This window comes from Orcinus orca, chromosome 17, assembly GCF_937001465.1.
Source record: "Orcinus orca chromosome 17, mOrcOrc1.1, whole genome shotgun sequence".
Taxonomy (NCBI): Eukaryota; Metazoa; Chordata; class Mammalia; order Artiodactyla; family Delphinidae; genus Orcinus; species Orcinus orca.
The window spans coordinates 80374305-80393190 of NC_064575.1; the positions used below are offsets into that span (position 1 = coordinate 80374305).

Consider the following 18886-nt stretch of genomic DNA (forward strand, 5'->3'; position numbering starts at 1 on the left):
CCACTATCATCACCACCATCACCACCACCACCACCAGCACCATCACCACCACCACCATCTCCATCATCACCACCACCACCAGCACCACTACCATCACCATCACCACCACCATCATCACCACCACAACCATCACCACCATCACCACCACCACCACCACCACCACCACCACCATGACCATCAGCATCACTATCATCATCGTCCCCATTTACAATGGAGAGAACTAGGGCTCAGAGAAGTTAGCGAGATGCCAAGGAGCCCCGGGCAGACAACACACAAAGTTAAAACCTGACCAAGACCTTCCAAGTTGACCTCGGTATCTGCCCACCCACGTGGGTCCAGCGCTGCTCCAGGAGGGAGTACTGAAGTGGGGCCCTGGGAGGGACACAACGAGCCTTGGGCCCCACTCTGCACCCCGCCTCGTGGCTAGAGAGACATTCCGAACGATTTGTTACAACTAAGCGTAGCTACACCAAAAAGGGAACTCTACCCTCTGTGTGTTTATTATAATTTACAACAGGCCCTCACTTCAGGGAGCCATAAGCTGGAAAATGAGAGTGCCAGATGCAGGGCCACCAGCCCACCCGGAACACATAGTTAGTATGCGTGCCCCTGCACGGCCTGGCAAGAGATCCAGAACTGGGGACAGAGAACCGCCACATACAGGGCATCAGCTTTTCTCGGCCAAAAAAAAAAGGGTACCAACACACACAGTAAACCCAGGGCCTTCAGGCAAGAGTGGGCACCATACGTGTGCCAGCAGCACCCCCTGGTGGCCAGTCTGAGCACTACACCCTCCATTCCCAGGATGAAGCCATTCCCAAGACTGAGCAGACAGACCCTAATGAAAATCCGGCTACCGTTCCCCGAGGTCTAACGCTGCGACGCTGTGCTTTGCCCGCCACCCACTTAATCTTCACATTAATCCAGTGAGGGAGGGGCTGCTATCCCCATTTGCAAATGAGTAAACTGAGCCCAGGGAGGGGACTGCTAGGTCTCAGGGCAGGTGAGCACACAGCAGCAGCACAGCCCAGGCCTGCCTGATGCCTGTCCTAAATGGCAAGTCACCGCTTGATGCACAAAAGGGGTCGACTTCTCTGCACTGAGTCAGGCCGCGTTTCCCCTGGCGGGGCTGGGGCCGGGGGCTTCTGCCCCAGTTCCGTTTGGTCTCACAGTGAATTCAGTCTGTGAACATGCACAGAGCTGTTCGCCTCTTCGATACACACCTTTCTATGCGTAGGTTATACATCAATTTTTTAAAACTTAAACAGCAAATTTTTAAGGGAAAGATATAGGGGGAAAAGGGGATTCTGATTCACAAATGAATCTCTTATTTAAAATGACAAAGCGAGGTGAGAAGCCCAGACCTGGCCGTGAACCCACCTTGGCCGTGTGTTCTCGGCCTCCCTCCTGAGCTTCCGCTTCTACATCTGCTGGGGCTGCAGGAGGACTGCAGGACACTCCCAGCCCGGTGACCGACACCTCTGAGGCACCGTCTCACAGAAAGCCACAGAAGGGCACCTGTCTGGGTCAGGACCTGGGTCCCCAGCCCCTAACCAGCCCCAGCTCCCCACCTCCAGTGTGATGGAGTCTGCGTTAGTCTCTGAACCTCTCCAGGCCCCAGTGGGAAGTGGCCTTCGCATGGTTTAAAGTGGAACCTGGTCTCTGAGCCTCACCCAGAGGCTAATTTACAGGGAGACAGACAGAGCTGCCTGGACAGAAGCCAGGGTGTGCAGACAGCTCCAGCCTCCCCCATGGCCTGGAGGGGCCCTTTATGCACCTGCCCTCCCGCCTGCTACCCCACTCATGGATCACCTCCAAGGTGCCCTCCCAGCTCTGAGGTTCAGTGAGCTGAAGTTCCAATAAATGCACAGCCTAATTTGTGGTCTTATTACCATGCAGCTCATGAAACGCTGATGAGCATGCCTTCTACAGCTCACAAAGTTAACATTCCTATTAAATGCAAAGGAGAAAGCCCATGGGTGTTCCTTTGTTGAAACAGGATTAACAAAATAAAATAAGAAAGGCTCAGTAACAGCTATAATTAAGGCTGGGCCAACAGCTGCATTATAATTTTATGCATACGCATTTCTTCCATGTTGAAACTTGACATAATTTTTCTAAGTTATTTTTAAGCACTCTCAAAGTGAGAGCCCCGGGCAATAGAGTCTACTACTCACATTTAACATAATCATAGCTGAAGAGCAGCCCCAGGGCCCTTTCCTTCGGAAAGCACAACAAATAATTTTACGTAAACAGAAACTGCACCCCCGTCACCCAGTTGTCTAAGTGGCAGCACCGTCCCGCCCCAGCAGATGTGTGGGAAGCTCTGAGGATGTGGGAGCCCCCGTGAACGCTTCTGACACCACAGCTCCCCTTGTGCAAATCACCGAGGTGGCCCCAGAACTCTTGACGCCATGCCTCCAAAGCGACCGAGTCTCCGGGATCGTTTCCATGGAAAAACAAAATGTGCAAAATCCTCTCCCGTTTTGCGATGTATTTTAGGGGGACTGCGATGCCCAGGGCTGCCACATCACCAGGCCTCTGAGTTTCCGGTTTGGGGTTTTTGCTGTTCTACTTTATTTTGGTTCCTTTCTGTGGTGGAGGCACCATTAGTCCTAACTTCAGAAGGTAAAGGGCTGCCTTGAACCGGCTTCAGCACTGGGCCTCAGGACAGAGGCTCCGGGGGTCAAACCCCACCCACGTGGCCACATCTGCCTGGCTGGAGGGACCTCTCCCTTCCCGAGCCCGTAGGTCCTTAGCTGGAAACCCGCAGTGGCAACTGCAGCCGCCCTGCTGACCTCATGAGGACGGTGGAGGCAGGGGTCACCATGTGGAGGGATCCTGGGAAAAGGGCTTTGTGGACTCTGCTCCACATGATGCAGGTGCAGAGCAGAACTGGGAAGAATGGGTGAAAGGGGCTTGTGAACACAGCCCACCAGGCAGGTGGACGCAGCTCAGCACGCACACCATTGCTGTACGTACTGGGCAAGTTCCTGCAGATGGCAGGCGGGTCCCTGTGCACGGGTCACTGCCCCGCATGGGGAGACGCACACACGTGTGGCTCTCTGCAGAAGCTCTGGGAGGGCAGCCACCATGGCTCAAGAGGCCCAGCGCCCCATCCAGGCCAGTGCTGTCCCACAGAAATAGAACCACTGGGACTTCCCTGGTGGCGCAGTGGCTAAGAATCCCCCTGTCAATGCAGGGGACACAGGTTCGAGCCCCGGTCTGGGAAGATCCCACATGCCACGGAGCAACTAAGCCCATGCGCCACAACTACTGAGGCTGTGCTCTAGAGCCCACGAGCCACAACTACTGAGCCCGCGTGCCACAACTACTGAGCCTGCGTGCCACAACTACTGAAGCCCACGTGCCTAGAGCCCCTGCTCCGCAACAAGAGAAGCCACCGCAATGAGAAGCCCGCGCACCGCAACGAAGAGTAGCCCCTGCTCGCCGCAACTAGAGAAAGCCCACGTGCAGCAACAAACACCCAATGCAGCCAAAAATAACAATAAATAAATACATTTAAATTAAAAAAAATTTTTTTTTAAGAAATAGAACCACTGGTGTGATTTCAAATTTGCAAGCAGCCACGTTAAAATGAAAAGAAACAAGTAAAATTAATTTTAATAATGTTTTGTTACCCCAGTATATCCAAAATATTATCGCTTCACTTGTAATCCATTTTTAAAAGAGAGATGAGAAATTTCACATTCTTTTGATGTTGCTGTCGTACTAAGTATTCAAAATCTGGTGTGTATTTCCCACTTCCAGCACGTTGCAGTCTGGAGTAGAACACAGATCCAGTATTCACATTATTTCCAGGACACCTGGCAACTTTTTCACTGCAGATCAGAGAAATGTGGTTTGCAGGTGCCACTCCCTGACAGCCAGCGAGACAGGAGAGGGCCTCCAGCACCCCGAAATCTTTGGGACCCACAGAGTTAGGAAAATGGAGACAAGGAATTAGGAAGCTTAGACCTTGCTGACCAGAGTTACTGTCCGCACTGTTGAAAAAGAGGCAGAAGATGAGGACATTTCCATTTATTACCATCACAGGCTTTAGACGCTGGCTGTCTGCTCCAGGCTCCTGAGGTCATAATCAAAGGAGATAAAATAACAGCCTGGGCAGGAACTGAAGGAAAATGTGGGAAACGTGCAAACACAACTTCAAATTTTATTATTTTTTTAATAAGTTTATTCATTTATTTATTATTTATTTTTGGCTGCATTGGGTCTTCGTTGCGGTGCGCGGGCTTCTCACTGCAGTGGCTTCTCTCGTTGCGGAGCACGGGCTCTAGGCGCACGGGCTTCAGTAGCTGTGGCGCCCGGGCTCAGCAGTTGTGGCTCACGGGCTCTAGAGCGCAGGCTCAGTAGTTGTGACGCACAGGCTTAGTTGCTCCGCGGCATGTGGGATCTTCCCCGACCAGGGCTCGAACCCGTGTCCCCTGCATTGGCAGGCGGATTGTTAACCACTGCGCCACCAGGGAAGCCCAACTTCCATCAAATTTTAAATACCTGCTTTACTTATCATGAAAGCCTGCCAGTCGTCTCAGTTACAAAGTATTTTGAACTTGCAAATTAATTCAAGAAGAAAGAACTGCTGTCTAATATTCAGATGTGTCTAAGGTCTGTTCAAATTCCAGAACAGAGCTTTAAATTTAAGCAAGAGCCACAGGGAAAAGAAGAATTTTCCAAACCCCAGCAGCCACCCAGCTCCAGCCTACCAGAATGATCTGGTCCATTCTTCCTGGTAACCAATATATGAAGTAAACATTAGGTGTGTTCTCCACATACCTGGGCTATTCGGTTTTTCACTAGGGAAAAAAGTAGTTTTTTACTTAGTCTCACAATTCAACATTTAATGAATGCCTAATATATACCACATACTATGTAAGCGAAGCACATTTAGAAATGAGTAAGACACAAACTCCAGAAACATAAACAAATAATGCCATGTTGCTCGTGAAAACAATTTAAAGTGACCGTGGTTTTATTCGTGGCCCAAATTCATAGACTGCTGCCTTGGAAAGGACAGAGAGTCCAGACTTGCAGCCAGTGCCCGACCTGCCCCTCACCGGTTTGGACAGCTACCACTCTTTTTACAGGGCAGGGACCTTTAGAAGGTCAGGCAGCCTGTCCTCCTCCCTGACTCGGCTCCAGCTCGTGCAGCCTTAAGGTGACCCTGGCGAGGCCAGCTCCTCCCACTGCCTCTGACCAAGCCAGCGGCGGCCCCTGGACCTCCCTCCCTGCAGGTCCAGCATCCCGGTCTCAGCCATGCCCTGCCATACCTGACGGGTCCCGCTGCTGGGACAGCGCCTACACGGTGGCCAGGCCAGTCCCCACGTGCAGCCGCCCCCTCTGCAGGCACAGCTGTCTCCTAGGCTATCTCCACTTCCGCAGGGCCTTTCCCATGCATGTCCCCTAGGGGGCGATAAAGCGCAAAGGAGAACTCCGGCCTCAGGGAGCTAGTCCTGAGCTGCCTGAAATTCTGCAAAGTGGAGAGGGCTGGCGAGTGCCTGCTTTCTGCTTATCAAACTTTTTTTTTTTTAATCCAGAACCTCATGCTTCAAGTTTCAGTTCCAACCTCAGTTTGTCAGAGAGGCTTTTCTTAAATCCCCTTCAATATAAATTAGGTCCCCATTATTTTCTCTTGCCCACTCCCCCCCCCATCCTCCGCTTTGAAGCAATTACCGCAATCTGTAATCATGTATTTAACGATGTATTTATTTGTTTAACGTGTTCCTCCTAAAAGACTGTAAACTCCAAAAATATCAATATCATTTAATTCAAAATACAGTTAAAAGCTTAAAGAGATCAATGTTTAAGGTTAACAAATGCTGCATTTCCTTTGTCATGAGGACTAAAGCATTTCCAGAACGTTCACGTAAGAACCCCCGAGACTAAGGTTAACCAAGGCAGTCAACTCACACTTCCCAGAGAAACAGACAAAACTAAGGGCTGGGGAAGAAAGAGTGGCTCAGGGCGGGTCAGCTGCCGGCCAACCCACATCCCGGTAAAACCAAAACTTCTCTGGTCCTCTGACTCCTGCCCAGCGACGGGTAAGAGCTGCCCCATGGCCGTCCTGGGGCAGGGCTGCACAGAACTTCGGCTCCAGGGGCCTCTTCAGAGTGGAGGGAAGGGCCTCAGTCCCCAGGAAGGGTCTCTCTGAGGTGCTTCCAGTAAGCCGGCAAGCCCTGCACCAACTCAGAAATAAAAACAGGGAGCAGAATTCAAAAGCTCTTCTCTCTACCACTGCAGGAGGGATGTGAGAATAATGGACCACAGCTGTGTGTATGGAGCCTGGAACGTTTCATATCCCTGTGCCTGTTTGGTTCATCACTGCTCTTTCCCTGAAACCAAACACAGATGAATGCTGGCTGGTCTCTAAGCTAAAATCCACTCGATCACCAGTCCTATGGGTTTTTACTCTGGTCCATTTCTCTAAATCTGCCCCAAACCTCCACTCCCACACCCACTGCTGTGGGGTGAGAGTCATCATCTCTGGGATGCACCGTAACAGCACCTGATGCTGGGTCTTGCTCCTGCCTGCATCTCTGCCCCTCCAAACAATGTCCTCCTATTTATTCCTCATAACTTCAGAAATTACTAGAAAGCTACAGTAATTCACAGTGCGGTGCTGATGAAGGATAAACAAATAGATCAATGGAATAGACCAGAGAGCTCAGAAATGGACCCCCATGTAATTTTCAACAAAGGATCACAGTAACTAAGTGGCTCGGCTAGGTGCAGCACACCCCCTCAAGCCTTCAACTCTCAGGGCTTACTTCCATCATAGTCTCTGGCACCATCTCCTAAAGGATCGGTTCCACGGCTAGGACTGTGTGAGATCCTCAGGAGGAAACAGCGAATCATATCTGACTGCATTCTCACTTTCCGGCACAAACTTTGGCAAAAACATTTGGGTGAACCAAGGAATCTCCTTGGAAGAAAAAAAAAAGGAAGAAAGAAGGAAGGAAGGAAGGATGGGAAGTTGGGAAGGGAGGAAGGAAGGGAGAATCCTAAGGGGCAGAGAAGTGGTGGTGGCCTCAGAAAAAGAGGCCTGCTGGCAGAGATGGGAAAAAAATATCTAACAGAAAGAAGGAAGCCAGCTACGGCCCTACAAGGAGGCTTGGGGCTGACTTACAAGGTCCTCCAGGTTGCCAGGACCTCCAAGACCCTCCTTTTCCAGAATGCGGCTCCCAAAGCCCCCTGCTCCTTGGCTCCAGACGTGGTGGCTGATTTGGTCCCCTCCTCTCCCTACACCAGCAAGGCCAGCAGCTGCCTCTTAAGTCCGGTCCCCACCCTTCCCATCCTGCCTCGGCCCAGACGCAACTGGGGCACAAACGTGCCAGATTCCAGAGTTCAAAAATTTGCGGCTCCATTTGTTACATGATTTAAAAGAAGAAAAATCTGTTACCCAAGTTAAAATCCTTTTTCTATTAACATGCCAAGCATAATCTGTTTATAAGCATATAATGATATATTTTATGTTCCTTGAAAAAAAAGACGCAACTTTAAACCTACAATAGCTGTTTAATATGACAATTTGTTTCACCCCCAGATTACTTTTCTTTCTTTTAAAAAGAAATCAATCAATGGGAATTCCCTGGCAGTCCAGTGGTTAGGACTCAGCGCTTTCACTACGGGGGCCCAGGTTCAGTCCCTTGTCAGGGAACCAAGATCCTGCAAGCTGCACAGTGCAGCAATAAATAAATAAATAATAAATTTTTTTTTAACCAATCAAAGTCTATCACATTTTCCAACCACAACTGTTTTCAAGGAGCAAGTAGATCTCAGTGCACTAAGCTGCACAGCAGAGAGACTGGGGTCTCGGTGAAAGGGATAAACAGCAGTGCCCACAGCATCTACAGTGCGCCATAACCCAGGTCGTGGGCAGGACCATGTCTCCCGCAGAAGAAGCGGTGGGTTCCACGAGTTATGTGACTCCCTCAGGTCAGGAATCTGGTGAGTAGCAGATCTCTGGCCCCAGAGCACGTGTTCATTCCACCCTCCAGACTGTTCCAGCCCTTAAAGTTGACACCTGCCCTTGAGAAATGGCAAAGACAGTGAAAGTTTAACAGAATAAACAGCTGCTAACAAAGAGAAAACAACTCTAGGCTAAATCCCTTCTACATAATTAAATCAGCCCCTCTTGCTGGGGAGGTTTTCAGAAGCAGCAAGCAGGAAACTATCTACAAAGGAAATGCAATTAAGGAGAGTCTTTTTAATATACCCAATTCTTGACTGCCCTTGCCCTAGGCAGAAACTTAATTCTACTGAAGGATAGCTGTCATTGAAAAGTTGTTATGTAAATTGTAAAGTAAGGGGAGAAAAGACACAGAAACCATTTTACAAGGTAAATGGGAAACCGGCTGAGAAGGGAGCAGTGCGGTAACAGATCTCCAGGTCACGGCAATGACCATCGTGGCTGGCTTACCATCGAAAAGCTGGACCTTAGAGACCAAATGCGACTCCATCTTACCATTTATTTTACCGGCTCTCCTACGTTAACCCAACAACCAAGCAAAACAGGAGACTCTTTTCAGGAATTAGCTGACCGCAAGTTAACAGCAACGTATTTTAAAACATGATTTTTGGTCACTGATTACACAGCTGAAAATTGAAGGAAACTACAACAAGTGCCAGGTTTAAAAAAAAAAACAAAAACAAAACTGTTAAGTAAACTCCAAAAAAGGAGAGGTGGGCAGTGCATGTCGTGTATCATCAGCAGTAGCCCAATGTCTTGGGAGAGGGAAGGCACCAAACAGAGAAGAGAGTGTAATAGGGAAGAACAAATCTGACTCCATACTGGATCTGTTTTTTTTTCCTTTAAACTTTGTATTCTATTGCTTTTGCTACAAGTTAAGAATGTTGCCTAAAATATACAGGTTAGCCCATTCTCAAGGCTCTGACTTTTAAAGGTACAACACTTCTCCATTCACACAAAGATAAAAAGTCGCGACACACAGGATACCATTTGTCGTGGAGGTTTATAGGAACACTGTGACCAGACCTAGGTGCACAGCTGTGAGAACAACAGATTCCGGCACCAAGAACTTCGCAGCAACCAACCAAACGCCCTCCACTTTTGGTATAAAAGAAGGCTGAATTCTAACTCAGGTAAGATGGTTCTTTGGGACACTAGTCCACCATCTTCTCGGTCTGCTGGCTTTCCAAATAAAGTCACTATTCCTTGCCCAAAAGACTCATCTCTCGATTTATTGACCTGTCGTGCGGCAAACAGTACGAGCTTGGACTCGTAACATCATCACTGTCAGAAAGAATGCCTGGCATAGTTCAGGGCTCCTGACCCACCACTCTGGCTCTGGGTCTGCTCCATCACTACACACACACACACACACTCACTTGCAGGAATCTGACACAACAATGGGATGAGGGCAGGACCAAGGGTCAAAGGACTCTTTACCATCCCTACCTGGCATGTCGAGAGGAGTGTCATGCAAAGCTGTTGGCTTGAACTGAAGAAGCCAAGAAAAGTGCCCCCGGGGTTTGGGCACCGAACACCCAGCAAACATAAGCTCTAGGTGTCTTCTGCAGCCCTCAGCATGCAGGACACTCAGTATAGCTACTTTGGTATGAACCCGTAGGCTCAGAAGATGAAGCTGGAGGGGCAGTTGTGGAGGGTAAGCCCTGTGACACTAAGCTTATATTTCCGAAGTCACTGGGCTCTGCCAGGGAACCAGGCTGGAAGGGGGCAGGAGGCGGTCAGATAGTTCATTCATTCTTCCATTCAATAAAGGCACCCTGGGCACCCACCCGGGGCCAGGCACTGATCCAGGGGTTAGAAGTACAAGCCAGGCAGGCACCCAGAAGTTTGGATTTCATCCCAAGTCAGAGGAAGTTGATTTTTAAAGCCTCAGCTCTGCCATTTCTAAACTGTATGAAGTTGACCTCTCTGAACTTTTGTTCCTCGTCAGCAAATGACACACAAATTAGAGGTGTCGGGAAAACTGAGTAGCAAAAAGCATGAGGTCAGTGCCCCAGTGTGGATGCTTACTGTTAATTACACAGGAAGGAGCCCCAAGGTCAACGTTTAAGGGCTTTGACCAGGTGTTCAGTGGAAGATCCATCGCGGTCCTGCATCCAGCCAGCAGAAAGGCCACGTCGCCCAAGAAGCCAGGGACGGCTGCCTGGAGGAGGTGCCATGTCAGCTTAACTTTATAGGGTGAGGAACAAGGGCCCACAGAGCTAGGCGGCAGGTAGAGACTAAATTACAATTTATCAGGCTTCCCTGGTGGCGCAGTGGTTAAAAATCCGCCTGCCAATGCAGGGAACAAGGGTTCGAGCCCTGGTCTGGGAAGATCCCACATGCCCCGGAGCAACTAAGCCCGTACGCCACAACTACTAGACCTGCGCTCTGGAGCCTGCGAGCCACAACTACTGAAGCCCGCGCACCTAGAGCGTGTGCTCCGCAACAAGAGAAGCCACCGCAATGAGAAGCCCGCGCACCGCAAGGAAGAGTGGCCCCCGCTCACCGCAACTAGATAAAGCCCGCGCACAGCAATGAACACCCAACGCAGCCAAAATAAATAAATTTATAATAAATCACAATTTATCACAGGGTATTACTGGGTTACCAGCAGTAACCAGCTAATCCCTGGTGTTTATGCCTCCCTCTACAGGACACAAAGAAACTTTCCTTCAGCAGCTCGGTGGAACCCTTTCCCTTCAAAACATCCTGGCCAAGTACATGGGTCTAAAGGAACTATCCATTTCACAGAGGAGGAAACTGAGGCCAGGCAACAAGGAGGCCGAGCCAAGGACCACGCGGCCACCGAGTCGGCAGCATCGGATTCGAACCTCCCGCCCGCCAGGACGCCTGCGCTGGGTCGCTAGCGCGCGCCCCGACCCCTCCCGTTGCCCCGGAAACGGCCCCGCACGCGCGAGCGCACTGCTTTCCCTTGCTCGTTCTTCCGCTAGCACCCTCGTTACTTTTTTTTTTTAATAAAAACCCAAGGCGGCGGGATACTGCCAGCGATTTAACGTGCCCTCGAAGGACGCCGCTACGTCCGCTCTCCGCCCTGGGCCGCGGATCCCTCCGCCGCCCAGCGGCCTGCGCGCTTCTACCCGACTCCAAGCTCGAAACGGCTTCCCGCGCGCCGCGCCGCGCCCCACCCCCACCTCATCCCCACCCCAACCCCCAGCCCGGCTCACCTGCCGCCCGCGTCTCCATGGCAACGCCCCCACCGCGGAGGAAAAAAAAGCCTCGGGCTCTTCTGGGCCCCCTCCCGCGCCGACCGAGAAGGCGGGGCGCTCCGCTAATGCTTCGCTTTTTATTTTTATTTTTTTAAGAAAAGAGCCGGCGCGGTTATGGCGAATCTGCGGCATCCAACATGGCGGATGGAGTCTTCGCCCTCCTCTTCCCGGGGCGCTGACGACGGCGTCGCGGACGTCAGGCTTGGATGACCCTCCCCCAGCGGCGAGAGCGGCCGGGCAGGGCCGGGCTACTGCGCATGCTCGGCTCCAGCGGTCGTGCTTTGTGTCCCGCTCCGCAGATTCCGTAGCTCCGGGTTTTGAGCCTCTCCTGGGAAGGGGCTAACGAGAGGCGTGGAACGCAGATTGGAGGATTGGGAGTCTTCACAGTGCTGCCAGAGCCAGCATCTACCTGCCGGCCCATCCTTGGACCCACCCCTGCACTCCACTGGGCTGTACGAGGTTACGGCAGCGCTCCGGTCCCAGTTCCCAGCGATTTAACTTTTGTTGGCTTTAGTTTACTAATTTGTCAATCGGGGCGGTAACAGCCTGCCTCCCTCTCAAAGGTTGCAGTGTTTCCTGAAGTGGGATGCTTTCCGCTAGGAGTACCCGACTTGATTTAGTCTTCCAGACTGAATTAAACAACTGGAACCGCCTCGACAGAATGCCTTCTCTCTGTCCTCCTGTCTTGCAGAAAGTCTCAGTTGGGTGTGAGCACGCCTCCCTAACCCTTGCTCGTCTCCCTGAATCTGGTTCACAGTCTTCTTTCTGCAGGCAACAGTATCTGGTTGAGATGTAATGACCTCGTCTTCCTTTTGGTCTACCACTTCCTTCAGATCTCTGCTCAAACGATATCTCCTGGTGGGCCCTCCCAGACCACCCCATCCAAAGTGACCCTCCTAAGTCACTTTCTGTTTTCTCCCTAGTATCAATTACTGCCTGACATTAATTTATCTCCATCTCGTCTTTGTCGCCCCTTTGGTCCCAGAAACTAGAACAGCCTGACAGTAATTTATTGAATAAATTGAGTTCCTGTTGCCTGTATTTTTAAGGTTAGTTTTTGTTTTTAACAATGTTTTTCATTTATGGTAGTAATGTATAAAGTTTTCTTTTTAAACCCAACTTATATTTTTAAAAATTGGTCAACCTAAAATGGTGCAGGACCTCCCTGGTGTTCCAGTGGTTAAGACTCAGTGCTCCCAGGACTTCCTTGGTGCGCAGTGGTTAAGAATCCGCCTGCCAATGCAGGGGACACGGGTTCAAGCCCTGTAGCGGGAAGATCCCACATGCCGCGGAGCAACTAAGCCCGTGAGCCACAACTACTGAGCCCGCGTGCCGCAACTACTGAAGCCCATGTGCCTAGAGCCCGTGCTCCACAACAAGAGAAGCTACCGCAATGAGAAGCCCACACACTGCAACGAAGAGTAGCCTCCACTTGATGCAACTAGAGAAAGCCCACGCGCAGTAACAAAGCCCCAATGCAACCAAAAATAAACTAAAAAATTTTAAAATACTATTTTAAAAAGCATTAAAAAAAAAAAAAGACTTCATGCTTCCAATGCAGGGGGTGTGGGTTCGCTCCCTGGTCAGGGAGCTAAGATCCCACATGTCGCGTAGCATGGCCAATAAATTAAAAAAAGAAAAAAATGGTGCATGTGGTACAGAGACAAGGCCCCCAAAAATGTAAAAGTGAACTTCAAGTGAGAAATTTGGGAAATACTGATTTATTTTTATGGTTCTCTTGAAGTGCTAATCTGCGCCTGTTGTCTTTTCCTGGAATAGCCTTCCCTCTATTGCTGCTCGACTTGAGAAATTGTCCTTCAGTTCATGCCTGTGTGTTCCCACACTCCCACTCACACCTCTCTTTATCCTCCCCACACCCGTTGCGTTTATCTGTTTGCTCAGCCCCCTCCCCATGAGCTAGACCATGAACTTCATGAGCACAGATTTTTTATCCTTGTTTCCCAGCTCCTACTTCACAGAAGTAAGTGTCACTCAGTGAGCACATTTGTTCCCATTGTCACTTGTTTTCCAGTTAGTAAAACTCCCATGAACACTGAGCTTTAGGATGACGCTCTGATTTCTCATGAATATTCTGCCTTGCTCCTTAATCCTGTTCTTGGGAAATAGAGTCATTATAAGACCCCAAATTTACCCAGTCCATTAAATATATGTTCAGGGATATCTCCTCCCCCAACCCCTTTGTTTCATCCTCACAACAACTGGAGGGCTAAATTGGACAGATCTGATTATCGTGCTTTCCTTGAAGAGAAAAGGAACGTTCAGAGAGGTTAGTTGGCTTTCTGAGATCACACAGCAAGCCAGTGAAATCCCAGCTGTGGAACTGGACTTTCCATGCCCAATATTCTCCCCACATGGCCATCTGGGATGGGCCCACAGTACCCACTACACCCCCAAAAGGGCCAATTTCAAGGCAATCATAGGGTTATTGCCACCCACCACATCCTACATCTCAAGACAGATGTCGAGGTGGAGCCCATCACAGTCCTTCATTTGTGAATGAACTGCTCAAGAAGCTGCACTGATGAACTTTCCTTTTCAGAACGATAAATATTTGCAGTAACCACTATGTTGCTGTGAATCGATTTCTGTCAGGAAATTAGAGTTGTTCTGAGTTGCTGACAGTACTGGTTTTGTGCTGGGTTGCCTTTCTGGCAACAGCCATTTAAATGTTAGTTATTGATTAGCAGACGGATTGCTCCCGGATGTTGTGACGAAAATGAATTTTGGAAATGAAGCAATTTAAAGTTTGTCTCAAAACCCAATTGCCTCAGAATATTAATAAAGTCAAATTTAAAAAAAAAAGAAATTGTGGATTATGAATGACAGTCCCGGGTTAATGATTTGGCCAGTTATGATTTTCTCCGTGATTCTCATGGCATTTTCTTCCTTCTCTATTCAAAGAAGAATCACTGAGCACCTATCATAACTGAAAACTGGCCTGGCCACAGGCATACAGAAATGACGAAGAGCCAGTCCCTTTCTATGGGACCAGATCTGCAAATGGAGAGAAGAGTCCACCCCTGGCTTTGCTGAGTGATTTGCACATTTTCAGTCAGCAAAAACCTTTATTCTTTCCATTTGCATACTATCCCCAAATGCCTTCAATTAATGAAGGCGCATTAGTGGAATTAAATATAAATTCCTCAAAATTGTATTATTAATGGCATCCTGCTTCAACGACAGTTCCTAGAGGGGATGAGCTTCCCAGCTGGCCCTCTGGTGTCCATCAGCCTCTCAAGGCTAGCACGGGAGTGAATTTGTGCCAGAAATGTATCACCACGAAATGGCATTTGGTTATATAATAATATATTAACATAATTGAATATATTTGTGTCAATAATTTTATAGTTATGTCTAATAGGTATATGACAAATGAGCATTTACAGGAAAAGAGAAAAATTTCAATACATAATTTTATAAGATGTTTTCTTGAAAGCAGGTTCTGATAAAGTATACATACGAGTGACCTCAAAATAATGGGCCTTGAGGCACATAGAAGTTGATAAAATCAGAGGTTGGGATAATCACAGTCTGAGTGAAGTGTTAAAACCTGAATAGGCACGTTATAGAGAAAAATCTGTTTAAAACTGTATAAAAGAAGAGGTGGTAATAGTAGAATGATTTGAGCAATTTGAGAACATAATTATGACCTTAGGAAGCAACATCCTCTCTAGTTCTTCCTTTTCAGTGGCCATGGTGTGCCATCTCATCACCAGCACGCACATATTGTACCCTCAGCACACACACATTGATCTCAACAGCATTTTTCGTTAGTGGTACCCAGGGCTCCTTCAAAGGACCTGAGTCCACGTCTGGAAGCAGGGGAAAGTCAGAATGGCCTGAGACAACTTGCTCTTGCCAGAAAACCAGGCTGCTGTCAAAAGTGCTGGGCTATTGCTGAAAGGACAAAGGAGTTGATTGAAAAGGAAACGGGGTCCCTCTGGTCAGGTTGTGACAACTTGGATATAACAAAGAATAGCTGGGTCTACAGTTGTCGATTTACCAGAACAAGTTGAATCTGTGAAAAGCCATGAGTCCTTAACGATCAAAAAGGAAAAGTTAGGGACTTCCCTGGTGGCGCAGTGGTTAAGAATCCACCTGCCAGTGCAGGGGACATGGATTGGAGCCCTGGTCCGGGAAGATCCCACGTGCTGTGGAGTAACTAAGCCCATGCACCACAACTACTGAGCCTGTGCTCTAGAGCCTGCGAGCCACAACTACTGAGCCCGTGTGCCACAACTACTGAAGCCCATGAGCCTAGAGCCGGTGCTCCATAACAAGAGAAGCCACCGCAGTGAGAAGCCTGCACACCACAAAGAAGAGTAGCCCCCCGCACTGCAACCAGAGAAAGCCTGAGCGCAGCAACAAAGACCCAACGCAGCCAAAAATAAATAAATAAATTGATTTTTTTTAAAAAAAAGGAAAAGTTAATATGTGTAATGACAAAGCTAGTTATAACTCAAAGAAAGGCTAAAAGCAGTGTTTTAGTAAGTAGGTAAGTTCGGCATAATATGGGAATCTGTTCCTTACTTGAAGTTCGGTATATCTGTTTATGAAATGGTATATCTATATAAGTTGAGAAGAGCAGATAAGTTTACTGTGAGTCAAATATTTCCAGAAAGAGTAGGAACTGTACCCAAACCGGGAAGGGCAGGTCAAGACCAGTGGTCTCCTAAATAACCAAGTAGAAAGAGCGTTCATAATTGGTGTTGCAAGTTAATGGATTGGCCAGATGTCCTAGGAGAATGGCTGATAGATTAAACTGCTCTATGGCCCTGCTAATTATAATGAATGCTAATGAGGCATAATGAAGTTAATTGTAAACTGAGGCCAAACATCATGTACCCAAAATTCAACAGACATAGAAGTGAAGATTGCAAGAACCTGCTAAGTCCTGTTGCCTTAGCAGTTGAACCTGATCTGAGAGAGGGCATCCCAACCAGCAAATGCCTGCTGCCGTCTGATTCACCTTGAAGGATTCAGTGTTCCCACTAAGAATCCATCAATCATTGATCCAGAGGCTGTGATTTCCATGCACCTGGGAAGGAGATAATCTTTCTCTTTTGGGTCTGATATTACAATCCTGGAAAAGTACAAAAAGATGTTTTATATAGCTAACAAAGAAATTGGTCAAATCCATAGTTCTGATTTTTACAAATAAGCTTAAGTATGGGTACAGTAAAAACTTTTGTGTTGTTAAGGTGTTTGAAGCAGTCAAGAGAAGTTATATTAGACTGAAAGTTGTAGTGAAACAGGATAATCTGACCAAGTGTGTAAATGTTTAAGGACATTTGATTCATAAGGTTTTAAGTTTATCAGTTGCATTTAAATAGTTTGCAAAAAAAAGTGAATAGATTTATAAGTACAGTAAATATTCTGTAAACCAACCGCAAGCAATGGTAACTGGGCAACGTAAACAAAAAGGGGGGGGGGTGGCCTTGGATCCCAGCAACAAGGAGGATAAAACAGGAGGACTGGGCTTCCCTGGTGGCGCAGTGGTTGAGAATCCGCCTGCCAGTGTAGGGGACACGGGTTCGATCCCTGGTCCTGGAAGATCCCACATGCTGCAGAGCAACTAAGCCCCGTGCGCTACAACTACGAAGCCTGCACTCTAGAGCCCACGAGCCACAACTACTGAGGCCGTGTGCTGCAACTACTGAAGCCTGTGTGCCTAGAGCCCGTGCTCCGCAACAAGAGAAGCCACCGCAGTAAGAAGCCCGCGCACCGCAACAAAGAGTAGCCCCCGCTCATCACAACTAGAGAAAGCCCATGCGAAGACCCAATACAGCCAAAAATAAATAAATAAAATAAATAAATTTATTTTAAAGAAAAACAAAAACAGGAGGACTACCAGAGCCTAGCAGGGTGCCAGGCCCATCTGGAGACCCAATAAACAGTTATTAAAGGAAGGGAGAGTGTGGAAGGATGGAGGATGGATCAAGGGATGAACGTTGGGGTGAACCTGTGTGTTCCGGTTGAGTGGGGACTGGGACTCTGCTGAGCTTGGCTGGGACCCCTTAGCTGGGGCAGCTCTGCTCCATGTGGCTTCCGTCTTCCTCCTGGGACAGCGAGTTAGCCTACGTATGTCCTTTTCATGGTGATGGCAGAAGCCAAAAAGGGCAAGTGGAAATGTCAAGTGCTTTTTCAAGTCTCTTCTACCATCCCATTGACCAAAGCAAGTTACATGGCCAAATTCAGAATCAACAATAAAGGAAATATACTCAGCTTTTTGGTAAGAGAAGATAAATTCCCAGGACAAAGGGTGTTACCACAGGGTAGAGTGAAGAATTGGGACCGTTAATAAAATCTACCATTCGTTCCATCATGAGCCCACAAGAAAATACTCATAAAGTGTACCCAAGAATTTACTTTCTAAACAACCAGCTGATGCTTGGCTGAAAAGAAAAGAGAAGATTCTGTCATTCAAGGTTTGGTATAAAAGGGGGATATCATTTTTACCTTAAGCTTCGATGTAAGATGGATTTGAGTTCAAGTTTGATTCTGCCATTTGTTGGCTGTGTGACCTTGGACAAGTTATGCTCACTCCATGGCAAACATCCATTCTTCTGGCCTGCCTTCTCCCAGTGACAGCATCCAGCTTTCCTCTGGGAACTTCCTTGCCCTCATGGAGTAATTTTTTTTATGTCATTATTATTGACAGTATAGTTGACACTAGTGAGCTCTGTGTCCCTGAGACATCCATTCCTGAGCCCATCAGTAAAACTGGGGGAGAGTCAGATTAGGTAGCTCCCTGCGCTGGGATCTCATCAGCTCACCATTCCAACACCAGTTAGCCAAGCTGCCAGGCCTCCAATTCTGACCTGCAAGTGAAGGTTTCCTCGCAAACATGAAGCGCTATGATTGTACTTGTATTTAAAAGGATCGTGATTATGAGCAATGCCTGTAAAACTAGACAGCCTGAGTTTGTAATCCTGGTTTCATCCTTACAAACTGGGCAAGTTCTAAAGCTTTCAGTGTCTCAGTTTCCCCATTCATAAAACAAGGGTGATCTTCTCCACTGCATGGGCTTAAATTGTGAGGCTTAAATGAATTAACACATGACAGCTAGGTTTTCTTTTTAAAAATTCAAAGCTGTGTTCCTATTAGACTGTGGAATTTAATATCTTGCAAACATAATTAATATTTTCATTTTCTCTGTCCTGCCTTCACATTTTGACAGTGTTTGGGTCAGTTAAATTAGGCTGGTCTTCGATTTCCCTGGTGACGCCGTGGTTAAGAATCCGCCTGCCAATGCAGGGGACACAGGTTTGAGCCCTGGTCCGGGAAGATCCCACGTGATGTGGAGCAACTAAGCCTATGCGCCACAACTACTGAGCCCACGGGCCACAACTATAAAGCCCATGCACCTAGAGCCCATGCTCGGCAACGAGAAGCCACCGCAATGAGAAGCCCACGCACCGCAACGAAGAGCAGCCTCCTCTCACCACAACGAGAGAAAGCCTGCATGCAGCAACAAAGACCCAACATAGCCAAAAATAAATAAATTGATTTTTTAAAAATTAGGCTGGTCTCTGCAAAATTCAAATATCAGAGGGGGCTGACATCCAGACTTGCTGACCTATTCTTCCATCCTTACACACCACTGACACTTATGTCAAAAAGAAAGCAGAGAGCAGTCTGGCCTGGG

General features: G+C 48.2%; 1 protein-coding gene across 2 annotated transcripts in view; it reads right to left on the bottom strand.

The window, feature by feature from the left end:
* The window catches only part of ZFAT (zinc finger and AT-hook domain containing), a 187791-nt gene extending 176347 nt beyond the window's left edge, over window positions 1-11444 (bottom strand). For both annotated transcript variants that reach the window (XM_004265302.4, XM_033419751.2), the window contains exon 1: window positions 11176-11444. In XM_004265302.4, coding sequence (XP_004265350.1) covers window positions 11176-11194 — 19 coding nt within the window. In that variant the 5' untranslated portion in view covers window positions 11195-11444. The remainder of the gene's footprint in view (window positions 1-11175) is intronic.
* Window positions 11445-18886: the final 7442 nt, after the last annotated feature.